The sequence below is a fragment of the Drosophila serrata genome, unplaced genomic scaffold (assembly GCF_035046125.1).
Source record: "Drosophila serrata isolate PLE 108 unplaced genomic scaffold, ASM3504612v1 contig_184, whole genome shotgun sequence".
Classification (NCBI taxonomy): domain Eukaryota; kingdom Metazoa; phylum Arthropoda; class Insecta; order Diptera; family Drosophilidae; genus Drosophila; species Drosophila serrata.
This window is the reverse complement of record NW_028257082.1, coordinates 449693-465818: the sequence shown is the minus strand read 5'-3', so window position 1 is coordinate 465818 and position 16126 is coordinate 449693. Positions and strand designations below refer to the sequence as shown.

Below are 16126 nucleotides of genomic sequence, written 5' to 3'. Positions count from 1 at the left end.
TCAATATTTGAAATCTCAGTAGTCTGACCAAACTCATTTCTATAAATTTGAGTGCCAATGTACATACTTTACAAATTGAAATTCCCAAAAATAAAGATGACTTCAAATGGTTTTTTTGACAGTCCACTTGTGGATAACACTTTATTGCTTCTATCACATACAAAAGTTGTTGTTTGGTTGCTAGTTGAACTCTGCTTCGAAACAATTGCTCAATTCTTGTATTCGTGGTACTGTACTTCAAGATAATAATAATAATAATCATTAAAGTAAAATAATTTTTCAATTTTTTTGGGTTTTTTTCTTTCTACTTCAAAATAACTGATGTATCGATTGGGGTTCTACAAACAAATGTATAAGTGTTATATATGTATGTGGTAAGCATACGCCATAGAAATAGAAGAAGAAAAATTAAAATTAGATAAAAGAACGAATCGAAATGCAATCGCATCGGAAATTTAAATGTGCATATCGTAGGTGGTATAAAATACAATGTAAAGTAGAATAAAACCTAAATGTGAGTACTGAAAAACAAAAAACTTAAATATTTTGCACTAGTTCTTTAACGAAAATTTTGCGTTGGGGATAAGGGTTTCGGGTCGCTTGTTTGTTGTTACTTGTTCAAAATTGCTGCGCGAAATATCTCGTACACATTGAAGCTTATATAGAAAACTATGTTTCGCATTGCGTGTAAATGCTAAAAACTATACTTGATTGTGGTCTCTACGGGGGTATCAATTAAAACGCTCAATTGTTGTCCTGCTTGTTGATCAGCTTGAGGATCACCTTGCCGGCCTGCACCTCCATGGCGTAGAGGCTGCCGTCCTTGATCTCGTTGTTGAGAACCTCATCGGTGACGCTGACCAAAATGCCCGATGGCCCCGAAATGTACACGCAACTCTTGTTGGCATCATTGAAGATGTTCGAGCCGCTGCCCGAGTACTTCGAGTGCATGCTCCAGTTGTTGTACAGGGCAGCTGCAGCGGCAGCACCGCCTCCTCCATTCTCCTGGGCACTGGCCTTGGCCATAAACTCATAGAAACCGGGCATCTTGAACAGCTTCTGCTGCAGTTCCTTGGCCGTGTTCGATAGCAAGTAGATGGCATTGTAGCTGCAGCCATCCAAGCTGGCGTACAACGTAAGCCTAGGTGCAATGGTCCTGCAACGGAGATGTCAATATATTAATAATGTTTTCAGATGGAATTTGGGAATGAATATTAACTTACTTGGCGCGCAAAATGTTGAACATGCGAATGCCATCGGCCAGGCCGCAGATTTGTATCAAATCCTCCTTGGACATGCTATAAATAAGCCAAGAGAACAGACATTTATTAGAAATCAATTCGAATAGATCATTGACCAAAATAAAAACTGAACCGATTAAATATAGAATATATATTAAACACGTATCGATTTATTGCACAGAGGAATATATAAACTTTAAGATATCACTGTATATATAAATACAAACATTTAAACATTACGAATGTAATGATATTTTCTTTATTTTATTCCTACTACAGAGCAATAACCAGATAACTCATAGGGTAGGCACACTATATCTTATCGGGTCATATATAAATAAACCAAAGTTAATTGTATTGCAGGTGGTTGTCGAATCAAGTTATCCTATTAAAGCGATCTATCATTCATATGTCTGTCCATAACATTATACAAAATGGTAATAAACTGGCTTGAACATTGTTTTCAAATGGTTATTAGTGCACAACTCAAGTACATTTACTGATTTTCCTCTAGTTTTTCTTTTGTCAGAGAATTGGATCAACCATCCATTCAGTTATTATAAGGTTTTAACGCTGTAACTGTTATCATTGGAACTATTAATTATTTGCTTACTATCAATTATTCTTTATCAACTAAACTTGTTTGAATGAATTACAAATTTATAGGAAGTAGGATTTCAACAAAATTGTTTGCCATGAAAAGGGGTCACTAAGAACTTAGATCTAACTAATCTAAGTGATAATTTAATATAGACAGAAGCATCAAGTAATAAATAAATTAAGTCGGAATCAAAGAGCATGAAAAACAATTGAAGTAAACAGTTTAAAGGAAACAAATCAAAGTAGTTCAGATAAGTAAAAGTCTATAAATAAAAAAATAATGTGTAGACTCTATAGCAAAGCTCTGTAAAGTAGCTTTTGAATGATTGGTTTTAGGGATCACTGATTATGAGAAATCCTGGTCTACGTAGAATATAACAAATGAAACTATTTTAAATTAAAATTTTCTTATAAAATATAACTATATGTACATACCGCATAATATCCGCTCCCGAGAAATGTGCGAAAGTTGATAGATAGGCCGTGAGGCGATGATTGGTCAGCCACTGTGTCACCTGCGCGGGCGTCGATTCCGGCATTATGTTCTGATTCTGTTTGGAATTAGATTTGTTAGTTAGTAGTTGTTACTCTCTCCATGTACTCTATAGCGTGACCTACATAATCATCCATGTCAGCGGGAATATGCTGCGGCGATACCATATTGGTGGTGTCCATTAGCTTCAGAGTCGGTGAGTTGGTGGACGTCACCGAGTTGATGGCAATGGGACTGCTGCTGCTGGTGGCCGGCGATGCTGCACTTGGGGCAAACGGAAGTATCCCATCGTACTTGGGTATATGCACGGGCGAATTGGGCCAGAGTTTCATACTGCAAATAAAGCAAACAAATTGATAGTTAATAGGGATTCAGGTTGTAGATAGAGAGTCCTGTCCTACAAATCCGGTATAGCTCGATGAGTATCTGATGTTGGCAGGAGCGACGACGATCCTTCAGATGCAAGCGCATGTTCACGAATGCGCGGGACTCGGGCATCTTTCAACATTTAAGATTTCCCATTGCCTCCCCGCCGATTGAAGGGAATCTGGTTTGTTTACGACTACGATTAAGGCCGATACCCGATACGGCCGGTTGCGGTCGATTGGCCAGGCGCAAACCCGTTTGGAATAACTTTTTATATATATTTTTATGGGTAGGGGAAACTTTTCCAAGACTTTTGTCCACAGCCATTTCCTGTTATTTGTATGGCCTAAATACTTTTGTTAAATCTACTCAATGCATAAATGGGATGTATTTTTCAATCGATATAATCAATACAAAAAGAGCCCCCATAATATTATTTGCAATTATTATCTACAAAAGTGCCCTCTCTCTGTCTCTCTACAAACAAAACAAAATCAATTGAGCAAAAACGAAAACCAGAAAACCGGTTAAAAGCAACTTTAAACTAAAAATATCTTGGAGCTGACTGGCAAAAACAACAAATGACCCAAAGCAGAAAGCTGTGATCTCTTCGGTGATCTTTCTCTTAGCTTTGCAAAAGATCCTTTAGTTGGTGGAAGTCTCTTCCTCTCTAGAGATCTGTGTGCAACTCGGTGTTGCTCTTAGTTTCTCCCTGATCACGATCACTCTCCAAGCTATTCGCTCTTGATTCGATATGATTTTGGTTTGACTTTTGCTGATCATTCAAATGTAAATGACACAAACAAAATGATTTCCTCTCACCGCCTGGTTACGCTAGGAAAATTCCATTGGGAAAGTGCGTACCGCAATTGTAAGGTACATACATTATTTTCAGGGGGCATCTTGCCAAATTTGTTTAAGGTGATTTGCTTGTATTTCTTACCAACTCTTCTGAAACGTTCTCAATTTGATGATCAAACATTTATTGGGACGGAATCTTTGTTTATAATCAAAGACCACAAATAAACATCTTTGATTTTATTTGTTTGGTTAACCAAGTGTTTCAAAATATATGCAAAACAAATTATTGGAGATGGTACTCAAGCGTGATATAGGAATATTAAAGTTAATTATTTGATACATTATTTATCAATTATTTTTATTTACTATTTCGATGCCTGAAATGAATATTAACAACAAATCATTCAACAGAAAAAAGCTACTTGAAAACAAGAACAAAATCCATTTTGCAATCGCATTGAACACTAATTGCCACACTCCATATCCTATTTGAATATAATACTATTTTGTTCAATATAAAAATGACTATTTACTATTTATAAAAACCTAATTCTAAATTGTAGGAAATGTGTATTGAAGGCAATATTCAATCATCATTATATCAATAAAAAATCCCTAACTTAGGGCTCTGAAACGCACTGTAAAAACTAGGGTGAGATAAGGAACAAGTATATCTACGTGATACGTAATATGCACTTGATCTTAACTGGATGTTATGTAAATGACTGTGGACTGCAGTTGCTTTTAGTTCGGTTCGTAAATCAAGAGGCGCAGACCGTAGCTGTCACATAAATATGAGTTGTGGAAAAATTGGCGAACTCAATTGGAAAATTGCGGGGCCACAAACCGAAATAAATTGTTACTTAATTCTGGAGCACATGTGCCAAGCAAGGGAGAGGATTGATTCTTCCCAGTCCTCTCCTCTTGTCCAATATGTATACCTATATTTTATATTTTCTAGAGAGATGAAAAGGCCATCAATACTCACTATTCGGGACTGTAGCAGCCAGTGGTAGTGGCTGGCATCACCAGATCTAGGGATATGTCATTCATGATGGTACACTCGTAGCTGGGCTGGAACTTTTCCTGCTCCGATTGCGGTCGCTTTTGGATCTTCTCACGATCCTGCTTGTGCTTGCGATCGGCGCCCTTTAACTTAAAAACCTGCAAAATATAGAAACTATATTTAATGGAAAATTTAACAGAAATAGGATGCTAACATGGCATTTATGATGCATCAACCTATCCCCCAATACATCCCCCCTGCTCACCTTAATCTGGCATGCAGCGGCATGGACCGCCTGCTTGGCCTGTCCACCGCCATTGGGCGACCGTTCCGGCGATGCTGGAGCTGTGGTGCCACCGGTTGTGCCACTGCCGTTGCTGGTGTTACCACTGCCACCGTTGCTGGCAGCGTTGTTGTTGCTACTGCCAGCAGATCCTAGACCACAGCCGGTATTGGTGCTATTTGTGTTTTCTATATAGGTTTCAATCTGCAGTCGGAAGGGCACACCCTTCTCGCCGCCGTGCTTCTTTGGGGTAAATTCGGTTGAAATGCAATTGACCTTGATGTAGACGCCGACCTCCTTCAGGGGATCCCAGAAGATCTCGACGGTGTTCAGCGAGTTGGAGCTGAGTGGCTGTGACACGTGGCACAGGCCATACGATAGCGGTACGTCCACCTCAATGATGCGTTCGCCTGGGCGGGATTGCTGCCATTGCTGCATCTGTTCGCGCTCCATGAACTGGAGGCGGCGCTCATGGAAACAGATCTTGATCACGCTCTGCAAGAGAAGAAGAAGTCAGGAGGGAGGGACGGATGAGTGAGTGGTGGCTATGACTTCACTCGGAAAGTTTTCGCACACGCAGATTTCACATGTACACAGAGGTCTTTGCCTAGTAGTCATTGGCATCTCGCAAGTCGAGCGGCTTAATTGGGGCTTATTAAAATCAATTGAGCCCCAGATACAGATACAACAGATACAGATACACACAGTGTCGGTCAAGAGGCAAGTCGCTCACTCGGCAGTCGTATAATTCACCGCCATCACATGACTCTGCGACTCAATTGGACATGGACAGAGACTTTGGACTCGGGAACTCGGGACTCAAGACTCACCTTCAATATCTTATCCCTGTAGAGGGACAGATCGCCGATCTTCTTCAGCTTGATCTCATAGCTCTGGCCCTGGTTAAGATATGTCAAGGTCTCCTCGTTGTTCTTGGTGGCAATCGAAGTGGCCGCAGCCAAAATGTACTGGAATCTATAAAAAATAAGTAAATAGTTACCATAAGCTTAGAGGAAAAACCTAGTCCTGATACTTACTTATGATCCTCGGAGTGGGTACCTCCATTGGCCGAAACTAGCTCAATCTTGGCCGGATCCAAAACGCTGAGCTGCTGCTGCTGTGGATGAACCTTGGCACCCTTCTCGTTCACCTCATACTCGCTGCTGGCCAAGGGGGAGCCCTGCGGGGAACCACAGCCGCAGATGAGACCCGAGTTCACATCGTGCTTGCCATTGCCAATGGTTGGACCAGTGCCCGGTGTTGAGTCCTGCCCAGGATTAGCCTGCTGCGGAGAGTTCTGGGACTCATCCAGCTTGGCAATGGCCACCGACGGAGAACCGACGGCATTGTCCAACGATATCTTGGGACTGGCCTTAATCTGATCCGTTTGCGGCTCCTGTTTCAGGGTGCTCAGCGATGGCGAGAACGACAGGAAGTTCTCACTAAAAGAGAGGATATATGACAAATAAGTTAAAATTTTGTTAAGGAACATTCAGCGAAGTTGCTTACTTGTTCAAGTACGAGTTGCTGTTGAACTCAGCATTCAGATCGAAGCCAATATCATCGCTCCAGCTGCTGCGACCTGCAAATATGAAAATAAATAATTAATAAAAGCAATATATTTTAATCCATATCTGGCACGTATGTCATTTCTTTTAGATTTTCTGTCGAACTCTTATCATCAAGTGACGACGACGCTCTCAAGAGCCCATAATGACCTCAAACCGTTTTGACGTCAAACTTGTGGGTCTTGGCCAAAAGAAAAAGTGTGTGAAGAATTTATAGCATGCGACACTTTGTAAGGCCAATTTATAATTAATTGATAAACACGTAACTATATTTTTGTATAGTATCAGAATATGGGTTACCTATTTATAGGTCTTATAATGAATTTTAAGGATTTTAAATTGTTGCATCAAATAGAAGAATATACCTTAGTATCCTAGATTTTTAGCTTAAATTAGCGTGGTATCTTATTTATTCTTATAATAAACAGTGTCTCTTTTAGCTCTCGTTTTTCAAAAACAATGTGACTTAAATTTGTTATTGAGAGGTGGCAAAAATGGTTCAACGACGCTCTCTCGATATTGCATCTTGCAGTAAATCCAAATATATATTTAATATTTAATATTTAATTTAAAAAGTTCAAAATGGTCACGCCATTACTTTCAATCGTTTAACAAAAAACTCATATGTTCTCTAATGAAAAAAAACTGTTTGCAATGCTTGGTTAATTGATTTAATCTATATAGAGATATTTCTATCTATTTGTGTGTGTTGGTTCCCGTGGACAATACATATCTCAAACACAATTGATTCAGAGTTATCCACAACCGAATGACGCACATCGTGCTCACTTCAATCCACATTCGAGATAGTGTCACAGCTAATTGTTTGATTAAAAGTATCTGTAAATGTGAATAGAATAGATGGATATCTTTGCCCAAATAGACAGGCGAAATGACTTTAATATCATCTTATTGCCTTCGATTATATAAAAACAAATGTGTTGGGGAAAAGGCCGGGACAAAGGCTGGTCATTTGTTTGGTTGATCTAATGATCTAAGAAATATCTATGGTAAAAGTACACCTAATAGCGGATTGTGTTGTATGCCAAAAACGTGGGCCGTTCAGTCTTATCTGCGGCGACGAAGATAAGCCATCAGCTGGCTTTGCTCTAGATTGGAGTCCAAATTATATGGCCAGGTCCCGGCCTAAGCACAAGTAATGTTTGTTTGTTCCAAAGTATATCAGTGTGCCAGTGGCAGTGTCATGCCGCGGTCACTCATTTCGGGGTAATTAGTTCGGGGGCCCTGCGTGATTTGAGCTGGAAGCGGAGCTGTAATCTCGGGGACAGATCTTGTTGGAGCTTAAAGGGTTTTCGGTTGGGGGCTTGTTCGCCTCTCATTGGCCATAGGAAAAGTACCGAGACAAGATTGATTCCCCTTTATTGGCCAGCCGAGGGGATTCTATTATTAAAGCTCTATTGATTAACACGAGTGAAGGTGTTAAGTTAATTACTGTCTTATGCCGAGTTTTAACCATCGCCGCCAGGCTGTTAATTTCATTAAGACCGAAATTAAGAGACATAGTTCATCCATGTTTCTGTAACTATTTAGAGACTGAAACTCTTTCACAGTGCAACTTTGCGTTTGCGTCAAACCCTAAATACTTCAAACATCTCAAAGTCGTACCCTTTGTAAGGTTTTTGGCCTTTAATTGGTATCTCACGGATATGTGTGTCGTATAACTTCATGTCTGATAGATACAGACTAATTAGCGATCATATACCCGTGTTTATATGCCACTTAGCACCCGCGAGGGCAGCACAAGCAAAAAGACTCACGTTTGTCTTACGAACGATCGAATTAGTCGTTAGATCTGGTAAATCTGTCTAGGCAAATCATTCTTCATATGTAGTATATATTTTCATATCTGTATCCATATATCCCGTGCCGCCATATACAATCAAAGAGGCACAACTCGGAAACGGGTTTCTCAATTACGACGGCTTCTAATTTGGCCAAGAAACGTGAAGGGACGGTGAACGGGAACGGGTTTCTGACTTGCTCCCTCAGTGACATCCGAGGAGGAAGTCTTAATACCAGTCGCAATTTCGTTCATTCTTTTTAGCCGCTTTCATTGATTTTGGGTCACTCCAACACACATTTTATGCAAATCTTTTTGGGTTTAATTCAAGCTTTTATGGTCGTTAAATGAATAACTTTTAGTATTTAAACTTTTTATCTGCAAAGTGTGACAAATTTAGACTTTTAATTTATCAATCAATCATAAAAGCATTTGCTAACCTGTTTGCATTTAGACATAAGCTTCTGGTTTTTAATAAAAGTTTAAGAATGAAAATGGAGGCTTTAAACTAAAACCTCAGTTTACAAAACAGGCTTTTTTGATAGTATCTCATCACAATCTATATTGAATATTAGATCAAGATATATCTCTCTACTTTCATTCAACCCTTTTGATGTTTTATATAAATTATTAAGACTCTTAGTGAAATATATAACCTGATATGGATTACTATATCGATCCTTACCCGAGTTCTTCTCCCGCTTGTGTTTATCCTTCTCCTGGTGGGCCACTTTCGTGGGCAGCTCGCCACTTTGCGATGCTGTTGGTGAGTTCTCACTTTGGCCAATGTCCAGGGAATCCCAATCCATTCGTCTTTTGCGTGAGCCGCTGTTCAGGTAAATGGTTTGCACGTCGATGATCTGCGGTCCCGGCGAGTCCTTCGATTGGGCGTCTACGACAATGGTGATTTGTTCGATTAAAGAGCTGGTCTCTTCAATGATGGCGATGGAGGAAGGTTGGTGATTCAGATGAGGTGAGCTGAGCTGGACGGATGATTGAACTGATTGGCGCTGCCTTACCTGTCCACGATTCCTCGGAGTTTGGCGGCGAGTCAACAAAGTTGATCACTTGCTCATAATCCGACCCAATATGCTGATGGTGGTAGCCGCTGATGAAGTGGCGGTTCTGGATCTGGAAAACCGAAAACGAACGGAGAGGCTTTTAGTTCGAAAACTGAATTTCGACGGCGTAATCAATTCTGGAACCGAATCAAAAGCACCAACAAAGCGTGTCTAGCCGCCATCGAGGCTATGCCCTCTCACCATTATCTCTACAGTCCAGCTGAAATACTATATGTGGGTCCGAACCTTGCTGATAAGGTCGCCTACAATCTCGGCTTTACTCTCCCAATCCCTCTTCCTCTCCCGGAGACAGAGAGAGAGCCAGAAAAACACCCATCGATTCATTGCATTCTGTGATGTTTATTTGCAGATGAGGACTCTGACTTGGCTTGGTTCCATTAGGAGAAAGATAAGTTCGAACACGCTCGCAGTGTGTAAACAAATGGAAAAAGACACAGCTTGAAGAGCTGGGCAAAGAAGATACAGAACATGCAGCTATATTTATGAGAAATTCCAAAAATAAAGAAGGTAAACAAAAGTATCTACTCTTGGATACCTCGAGGATTGGGTGGCATTGAGTGCGAGTGAGTCGGAACTGGTGACGTAACATTCGTTTGCAACTATTTATTAAGCGCTGTTCTGTTGTTTTCCCTCTATCTGTCCACCACAACTTTGTTATATGATACACCCCGCACTGTATAGTATAATTAGCAATTGAACTATATATTTATATTTGCCTCAAGGCAAACAGAACTAGCTGGAGAGCCTCATAAGCAGGGGATCTTAAAAAGTTTTCTTGATTCACTGACTATTAAGTAGGACATTCCATTAAAAAAAAAAATCTATTTATTAAAGATGACTTGGAAAACAGTTGTGTAAATATGTCGTTATAATAATTAGTCTGAATTCTTTAGATTTACTAATCAATGGGATGTTCTTACTAAGCTCGGGAATAGTTTAATAGACCGAATATTACAGTAATTCATTAAACCCCTATTGGTCTTGATCTAATTTATATAAGCCAATTTTGACCCTTTTAATAAATTCCTCTCAATGTATTCTGTAACCGATTAAAACCTGTCAACTCTCATTTGTTTATAACTTTTGAACTCACCTGATTTAGATTTTCACTCACACTGTTATTAGTGTTGGTGTTGGAGTTATGATTCTGATTGTTGTTGATATTATTATTATTGTTGTTGGTTTGATATTGATTGCGATTTAAATTATTGTTGAATTCCATTTGGTCGAATTCGTTGAATAGGTTTAAATCGAACTTTGTTGAAAGGATGCGCGATTGTTGATGTTGTAAAATTTGATCCGCTTGTTGTTGTTGGTTTTGATTTTGTTGTTGATTTTGTTGAATATGATGTTGGGGGTGGTGGCTCAAATGTTGTTGTTGTTGTTGATGATGAGAATATTGTGGATCAAATATGCTTTGTAAATCCAACAGACCGGAGTTTTGCGATAGAAACGAAAGCGCCATTCGGTATGTGAATTAAAAAGGCGTTGTAATCGCTTTCTGTTCCCTTATTCCTTGTTAGTTTTGAAGTATTGAAGTCTTCTTGTTGTTTTTCAACCGATATATATTTGGGCGACCAAAGTTTTTACCGTTCCGACCGGACCTTCGCCAGCAGCAATTTTGCTCAAGTTTTTCCGATGCAACACGAAATGCAAAAAAGGTGATTGTAATAGTAATATTCGAAGTAGAAACAGTTATTGATCGACTCGGAGACTTAATTACGGCTTTTTGCTTAGATTAACATTTTGGCTTGTTCAAAATGCTCATATGACACACTTTACTAATCGTTCGTCGCACAGCACTTGGATATACGAGGGCTAACAATATGCACTTGACGTTGAGTTCTACTAACAACCAAATAATATCTCTAGTTTATTCATATATATTTAAGATAGGTAAAACATGTATAACTTGCTTTTTTTTTGTAACTTTTCTCTAGCTTGGCTCACAATTGAGTGGAATTGGAATTGTTGCGTTGTGCGTAATGTGTTCTTGGGGCCTTCGGAGGGGGATCGGGGGCCGGGCGGGGCAAATTAAAACAATACGAAAAACGAATTGTATAGTTTCTTGATACCGGTGGTCTCGCGCTGACGATGGCTTCGAAGTAGGGTATTTTCGATTTTTAACAGCATCTTGGTCCGGAGATACATATAGCTCGATTGCGACTGATATTCATTTGACATGCGCTGCAGTCGTATTTCAGATTTCTCCATTTATCGCTGAATTCACGTTACTTGCTGCAGTGCGAATGGAAGGTGGGTGGTACGATACAGATCCCACACGTGGCACGTGTTAGACTTGTTGTCTATATATCAGCGGCGATCCCTCGACGCTCTATTAGTTAGTAGTTCTATTTGTTGGTTTTTTAGACCACTGTCAGATGGCGGTGAACATTATACAGCTGTTGTTTACGCTTTAAATCGACTATATATGTAAGTATATACATATGCTTCACTGATAACACAGGCTGCACTCCTTGTTGGCTGATATTATTTCTTTCGCTGTTGTAATGCTTGTGACGCTGATATTTGTTCTTTTTTTATATTATATTTTCAGTGATTTGAGTTCTTTTTGGGGTGTTTTTTGTATTATGTTGTGTTGTGTTGATTTAGTCACTGTCAGATTGGCGACATTCTCAATTAACAAGTCACTTGTAGGGTTTCGCTAGGTCTCCTCTTGCTTATATTTCGCTTCCGAAAATAGGATTTATTTTTCGCGTTATGTAACTTTTGTGTGTGTGGGCTTTATTATTTTTTGGGGACACTGTCAGAAGGCTGACATTATTTCGCAGTTGTACACTTCTGAAGACCGATGTTGATCACTGATAACTGATTATATTTTCAAGACGATTTGTTTAGACACAACTATTCGGAACGCTCGACGATTTAGCTCTGACTTGCACTGACTTTCCGACGTTACTGTGAAGTTGATATATTTGCTGATCGGATTTTTCGCTCTGCTCGCGAGTGTATGGGTGTTATCGCGGTTTTACGTTTTTGCACTTTACGCCTGTGAGTATATTGGGGTGTTATATATCAGCGGCAGCGAGATGGATGCCAGTTTCTTGGATCGTCGTCGTCGTCACCTTTATGGGGGGGGCCTAATTTCTGCGGCGACTAAACGGGTTTTTTTGGGGGCTAATTATTCACAAAAAAGCGCTCCGATTTCATTAGCAAGAGAATAGGAGTTTTTGTTTGCCTCGATTTGCACACTGTATATTATCTTTTAACTGTGTTGTTGTTATTTTTCTTGTCTCGCGATAACGATAGCGATTACGATTTGGTTGGTGAAGTGGTGATAACTTTTTTTTTGCTGCCAATTCAGTGGGTTATATACAGTTAGGGTTTTTGGGTTCTGCCTTTCGCGTAGAGTTTGACTTTTATGTGTTATGTACGGCGGACTGCTCGCTGCGTGCTAGAGGAGCACTTTTAGTCCGACGAAGCCAGGCTTCGGAGAGCCCAAGGAGACGAGCATTTTGTGCGGCAGAACCTTGGTCGAGCGGCGGCCAACGCGGACACGAGGTTAAAATATCAATGAGTTGTGTGAATTTTCGCCGTTAGCGGGAAACTACGGGATACAGTTTCGGAATCAAACAAGCCCAATCAAGAGCCGACGGCGCTAGCGCTGGCTGCCGCCACACAGACAGGCACACAGAGAGATCGACCGAGTGCGACAATAACAACAAGCCACTTGCGATTACGGAGGCGGAACGGGAGCAACTACGCTCACAGATACACTTTCGGAATTAAGCCAGCCCGAAGATGCGATGCGAAGATGATGCTGCTTCTGCTGCTGCTGCCAGCGAAATTGATGCGGATGCTGCTGCTTCTGCTGCTGCTCTGCCGAAGCTGGTGCTCTGCCGTCTGCTATCACTCTAATTGATTGTGGCAACAACAATGTGAACACTCGCACACACTCTCTTGGGCTCTCAATTGAAAGGGCTTTGTGTTATTGTTGCTGCTGCTGTTGCTGCTGCTGCTGCACTTGTTGCTTGCTGCCGACGGCGACGCTACGTTCCGGTACTCTCGGTCTCAGCTCAGCTGTTTTGCACGTTCTTTTTGTCTTCTTTGTCAGCGCTTCGCGGCGAATGGCAAAGCCTGGCGAGGAGAAGAATGGGACGGCAAAGGCGAAGAAGAAAAAAGACGAAGAACTAGCGCAGATACAAAAACAAATTAATTAATTCGAGTTTGTGTGTGAAACTTTTCCTTGATTTGCGTTGATTGGGCGTTGTTGCTTTTGTTGCTGCTGCAATTCAATTCAATTCTATGCTGCTCGCCTTTGTGTGTGTGGACCGATTTTCAATGCGCGCGTCGATGACGTATTTGGCACTCAAAGAAAATAAGTTTTCGGCCAGCCAAAAAGAGTTTGTCCGCTCGCTAATTAAGCTTTTTTCCGCTCGCGATAAACACAAAAAACGTCAACGTGTTAATATTTTTTCTGTTGCTGTTGCTGCTGCTGTTCTTGTAGTTGTAGTTGTAGTTGTTGCTCTTTCAGATTAGTTTACACTCCGCATAAAATGCTAAACATGTGCTTTAACGCCAATGGTTTAAAAAGTACTATACCGATTTGGTGTCTCACGCTAATATTAATAATAAGTATACGACTAGTAAGCCATACTCTCTTTCGCTCTCCCATCTCTCCCCGGGCGCTCTTACTATCTCTTTTCCGCTCTGGCTCTCGCGGTTCCAACGGCGCTCTTTGCTGCAGTGCGACAGTGTGCGTGCGTGTGTGGAATGCAATAAAAACAAAGGCAAAAGGCAAATACAAGCAATTTTGCTATGGCACGCACTTTCTTGGCGACCTTTTAATAGCCCCATCTCGCTCCCACTCGACTGTGTTCCATGGCAACCCACTTTTTTTGGGCCTGACTTGCATTTGTAGGCTATGGAAAATAGCAACAAAGAATGATATTTATCAACAAGAACAGCTGTTGCCGTTAGTCTCCATTGCTTAAAGAGCAGACCTCACTAAAGAGAGTAGGCCAAGAAAAAGCTAAGAGAGCTGCACCTGTTTATGGGGACTTGTGTGGGAGCGTTTTTCAGAGCGAATCGGCGATCTATTGCTAGGGTGGACCTAATAACTTACTACTCATTTCGACTAATTAGCTGTGCACCGATTTTCATTCATTTCACGATGCCTACTTTGTGCTAATTTAGTCTTAATTGATAGAAGCCATTCGCGCAGTGCTGAATTTTGGAAATTGGACGGGAATCGACATCAATCCCCTGTCATGATGATTCCTTTTACATTTCTTCAATTGATCGCAACATGGCGGGCGAATTAAATATATCTCAATTGTTTTTAAATTGCCGTCAATAACGGTCTCCAAGTGAAATTAATTTATTTTGCACATTGAAAGTCAAAGACGCAATTTGTTGCAATGAATGTGCCGCGCATGAAAAAGCTTCATCGCAATTTTGTTGCACGTTTTTATTAGGTTTTTTTTATTTGTTCTTTAACTTTGAGCAGACATACCCATCTGTCGCTTAAGTTAGCGCTTAGGACGCTTCAATTAGCGCTGTTAATTTCCAAAAATTAGCAGCATTTCGCTTAAAAATATACTTTATGGCCATTGATTAAACCGGTGGCAAGAAATAAAAAAAAAGGTTAAGAAAAATTATAAGGCGTAATTTGAGCTGAATGGAGTTTTATGTCCAACAAATTAGCACACAAATTAGCGGCAATGTAGATTGAATTTTAAATCGAGCGCCATATTTAAAATCTGGCAACGCCATCGGCTGGCAAGGAATTGATGTCCGTCAAAATAGCGTCGAGGAGTTAGCGTCAAAATGGAACTGTGGGAAATTTGAACATGGGAGGATCTTCAATTTTTAATTTATTTCGTAAGTAAGGCATAATTCAAATAAAATATAGTTTTTAAATGCTAAAAAATTAATTAACAATTGTTTTTTACTGAGCTTGAAAGTAGATGACGTCTTTTCCTGTTCGCGTCTTCGCGTGCAGCATGTGGGATTACTAGGGGAAGATTAACAAATATTCGGTGCACATTTTAATTGTTTTTAACAGTCAGATTTCGAGAAAATTGCAGAACAGTGGGTGGTGTTTTTGGTCTGATAACTAAGGCGCGAACTATGAAAATAGAACCAGATGGAAACCTGCTGGGAACCACTCGCTGAACCAGACCATGAACCCATAATAAGAAAAATACTAAATTAAATAACAATAGCAAATTGTTAAATAAAACATTAAGAAAAGTGGCATTAAAAACAATTTGGTGGGATTTTAATCTAAATCAGAGAAAATTACCTATTTCGTTCTTTTTCGATTAATTTAGTATATACCACGGCAAAATCGATAGCCCGCCAGAAAATATTCCTATTGACCATTTAAACAATTGTATAAAATATGCAACCCCCGTGAATGGAATCGACATTCCAAGCATTTTGGTAGATGTTTCATCAAAATTGGTTCAGCCGATCAAGAGAAAACAACAATTTTCATTTATTTCCATAAATGTTCCTAGAAAGAATAAATATATCTGGCAGCACTGCCTGCCTAAAATTAAGCCAATTTGATTTAAGCTTTATTGTATAACTTATGCAAAATGAATAATCCTACCATCAACGGGATCGCAATTCTGAACATTTTGATCCATGTTTCATCAAAATCCGTTCAGTCGTTCATAAGAAATCCCGACTTTTTCATTTATTTCCATTTATGTATCCTGCAGCCCTGCCTGCCTAAAAACAAGAAAATTTCATTTAAGCTTTATGGTTAAACCTATGCAAAAGGAAGAGTGTCCAATAGACGGCATTGCAGTTTTGAACATTTTGATCTGTGTTTCATCAATATCCGTTCAGTCGTTAATGACAAATCTGGACTTTTCAATTATTGCAGTTGGGTACCAGGGATGCATAGTCATG

At 40.0% G+C, this 16126-nt stretch overlaps 2 protein-coding genes across 3 annotated transcripts; both read right to left on the bottom strand.

The window, feature by feature from the left end:
• Positions 1–110: 110 nt before the first annotated feature.
• Positions 111–13802, bottom strand: gem (transcription factor CP2 like gemini). Of its 2 annotated transcripts, none has more exons than XM_020945259.2 (12): positions 10335–13802; positions 9179–9290; positions 8845–9051; positions 6300–6372; positions 5828–6232; positions 5621–5765; positions 4773–5285; positions 4490–4665; positions 2460–2667; positions 2277–2392; positions 1224–1298; positions 111–1156 (listed from the first exon to the last, which is right to left on the bottom strand). In XM_020945259.2, the coding sequence occupies exons 1-12, from the start codon at positions 10704–10706 to the stop codon at positions 745–747; spliced, it is 2814 nt and encodes a 937-aa protein (XP_020800918.2). In that variant the 5' UTR covers positions 10707–13802; the 3' UTR covers positions 111–744. The 2 variants fall into 2 exon arrangements, with proteins under 2 accessions (XP_020800918.2, XP_020800917.2); XM_020945258.2 differs by having other exon boundaries at positions 8845–9090; positions 10335–11124.
• Positions 11019–11455, bottom strand: LOC110178220 (uncharacterized). Its single transcript, XM_086827670.1, has one exon. The coding sequence runs from the start codon at positions 11453–11455 to the stop codon at positions 11276–11278; it is 180 nt and encodes a 59-aa protein (XP_086683796.1). The 3' UTR covers positions 11019–11275.
• Positions 13803–16126: the final 2324 nt, after the last annotated feature.

What these genes read in the sequence shown, in the direction of transcription:
- gem (XM_020945258.2), bottom strand. Translation starts at nt 10,706, where the DNA reads ATGGCGCTTTCGTTTCTATCGCAAAACTCCGGTCTGTTGGATTTACAA. An exon ending in ACAGGGATAAGATATTGAAG is followed by an intron (nt 5,286 to 5,620) that starts GTGAGTCTTGAG and finishes CTTCTCTTGCAG; the next exon opens with AGCGTGATCAAGATCTGTTT. An exon ending in TTCAACATTTTGCGCGCCAA is followed by an intron (nt 1,157 to 1,223) that starts GTAAGTTAATAT and finishes TCTCCGTTGCAG; the next exon opens with GACCATTGCACCTAGGCTTA.
- LOC110178220 (XM_086827670.1), bottom strand. Translation starts at nt 11,455, where the DNA reads ATGGAGAAATCTGAAATACGACTGCAGCGCATGTCAAATGAATATCAG.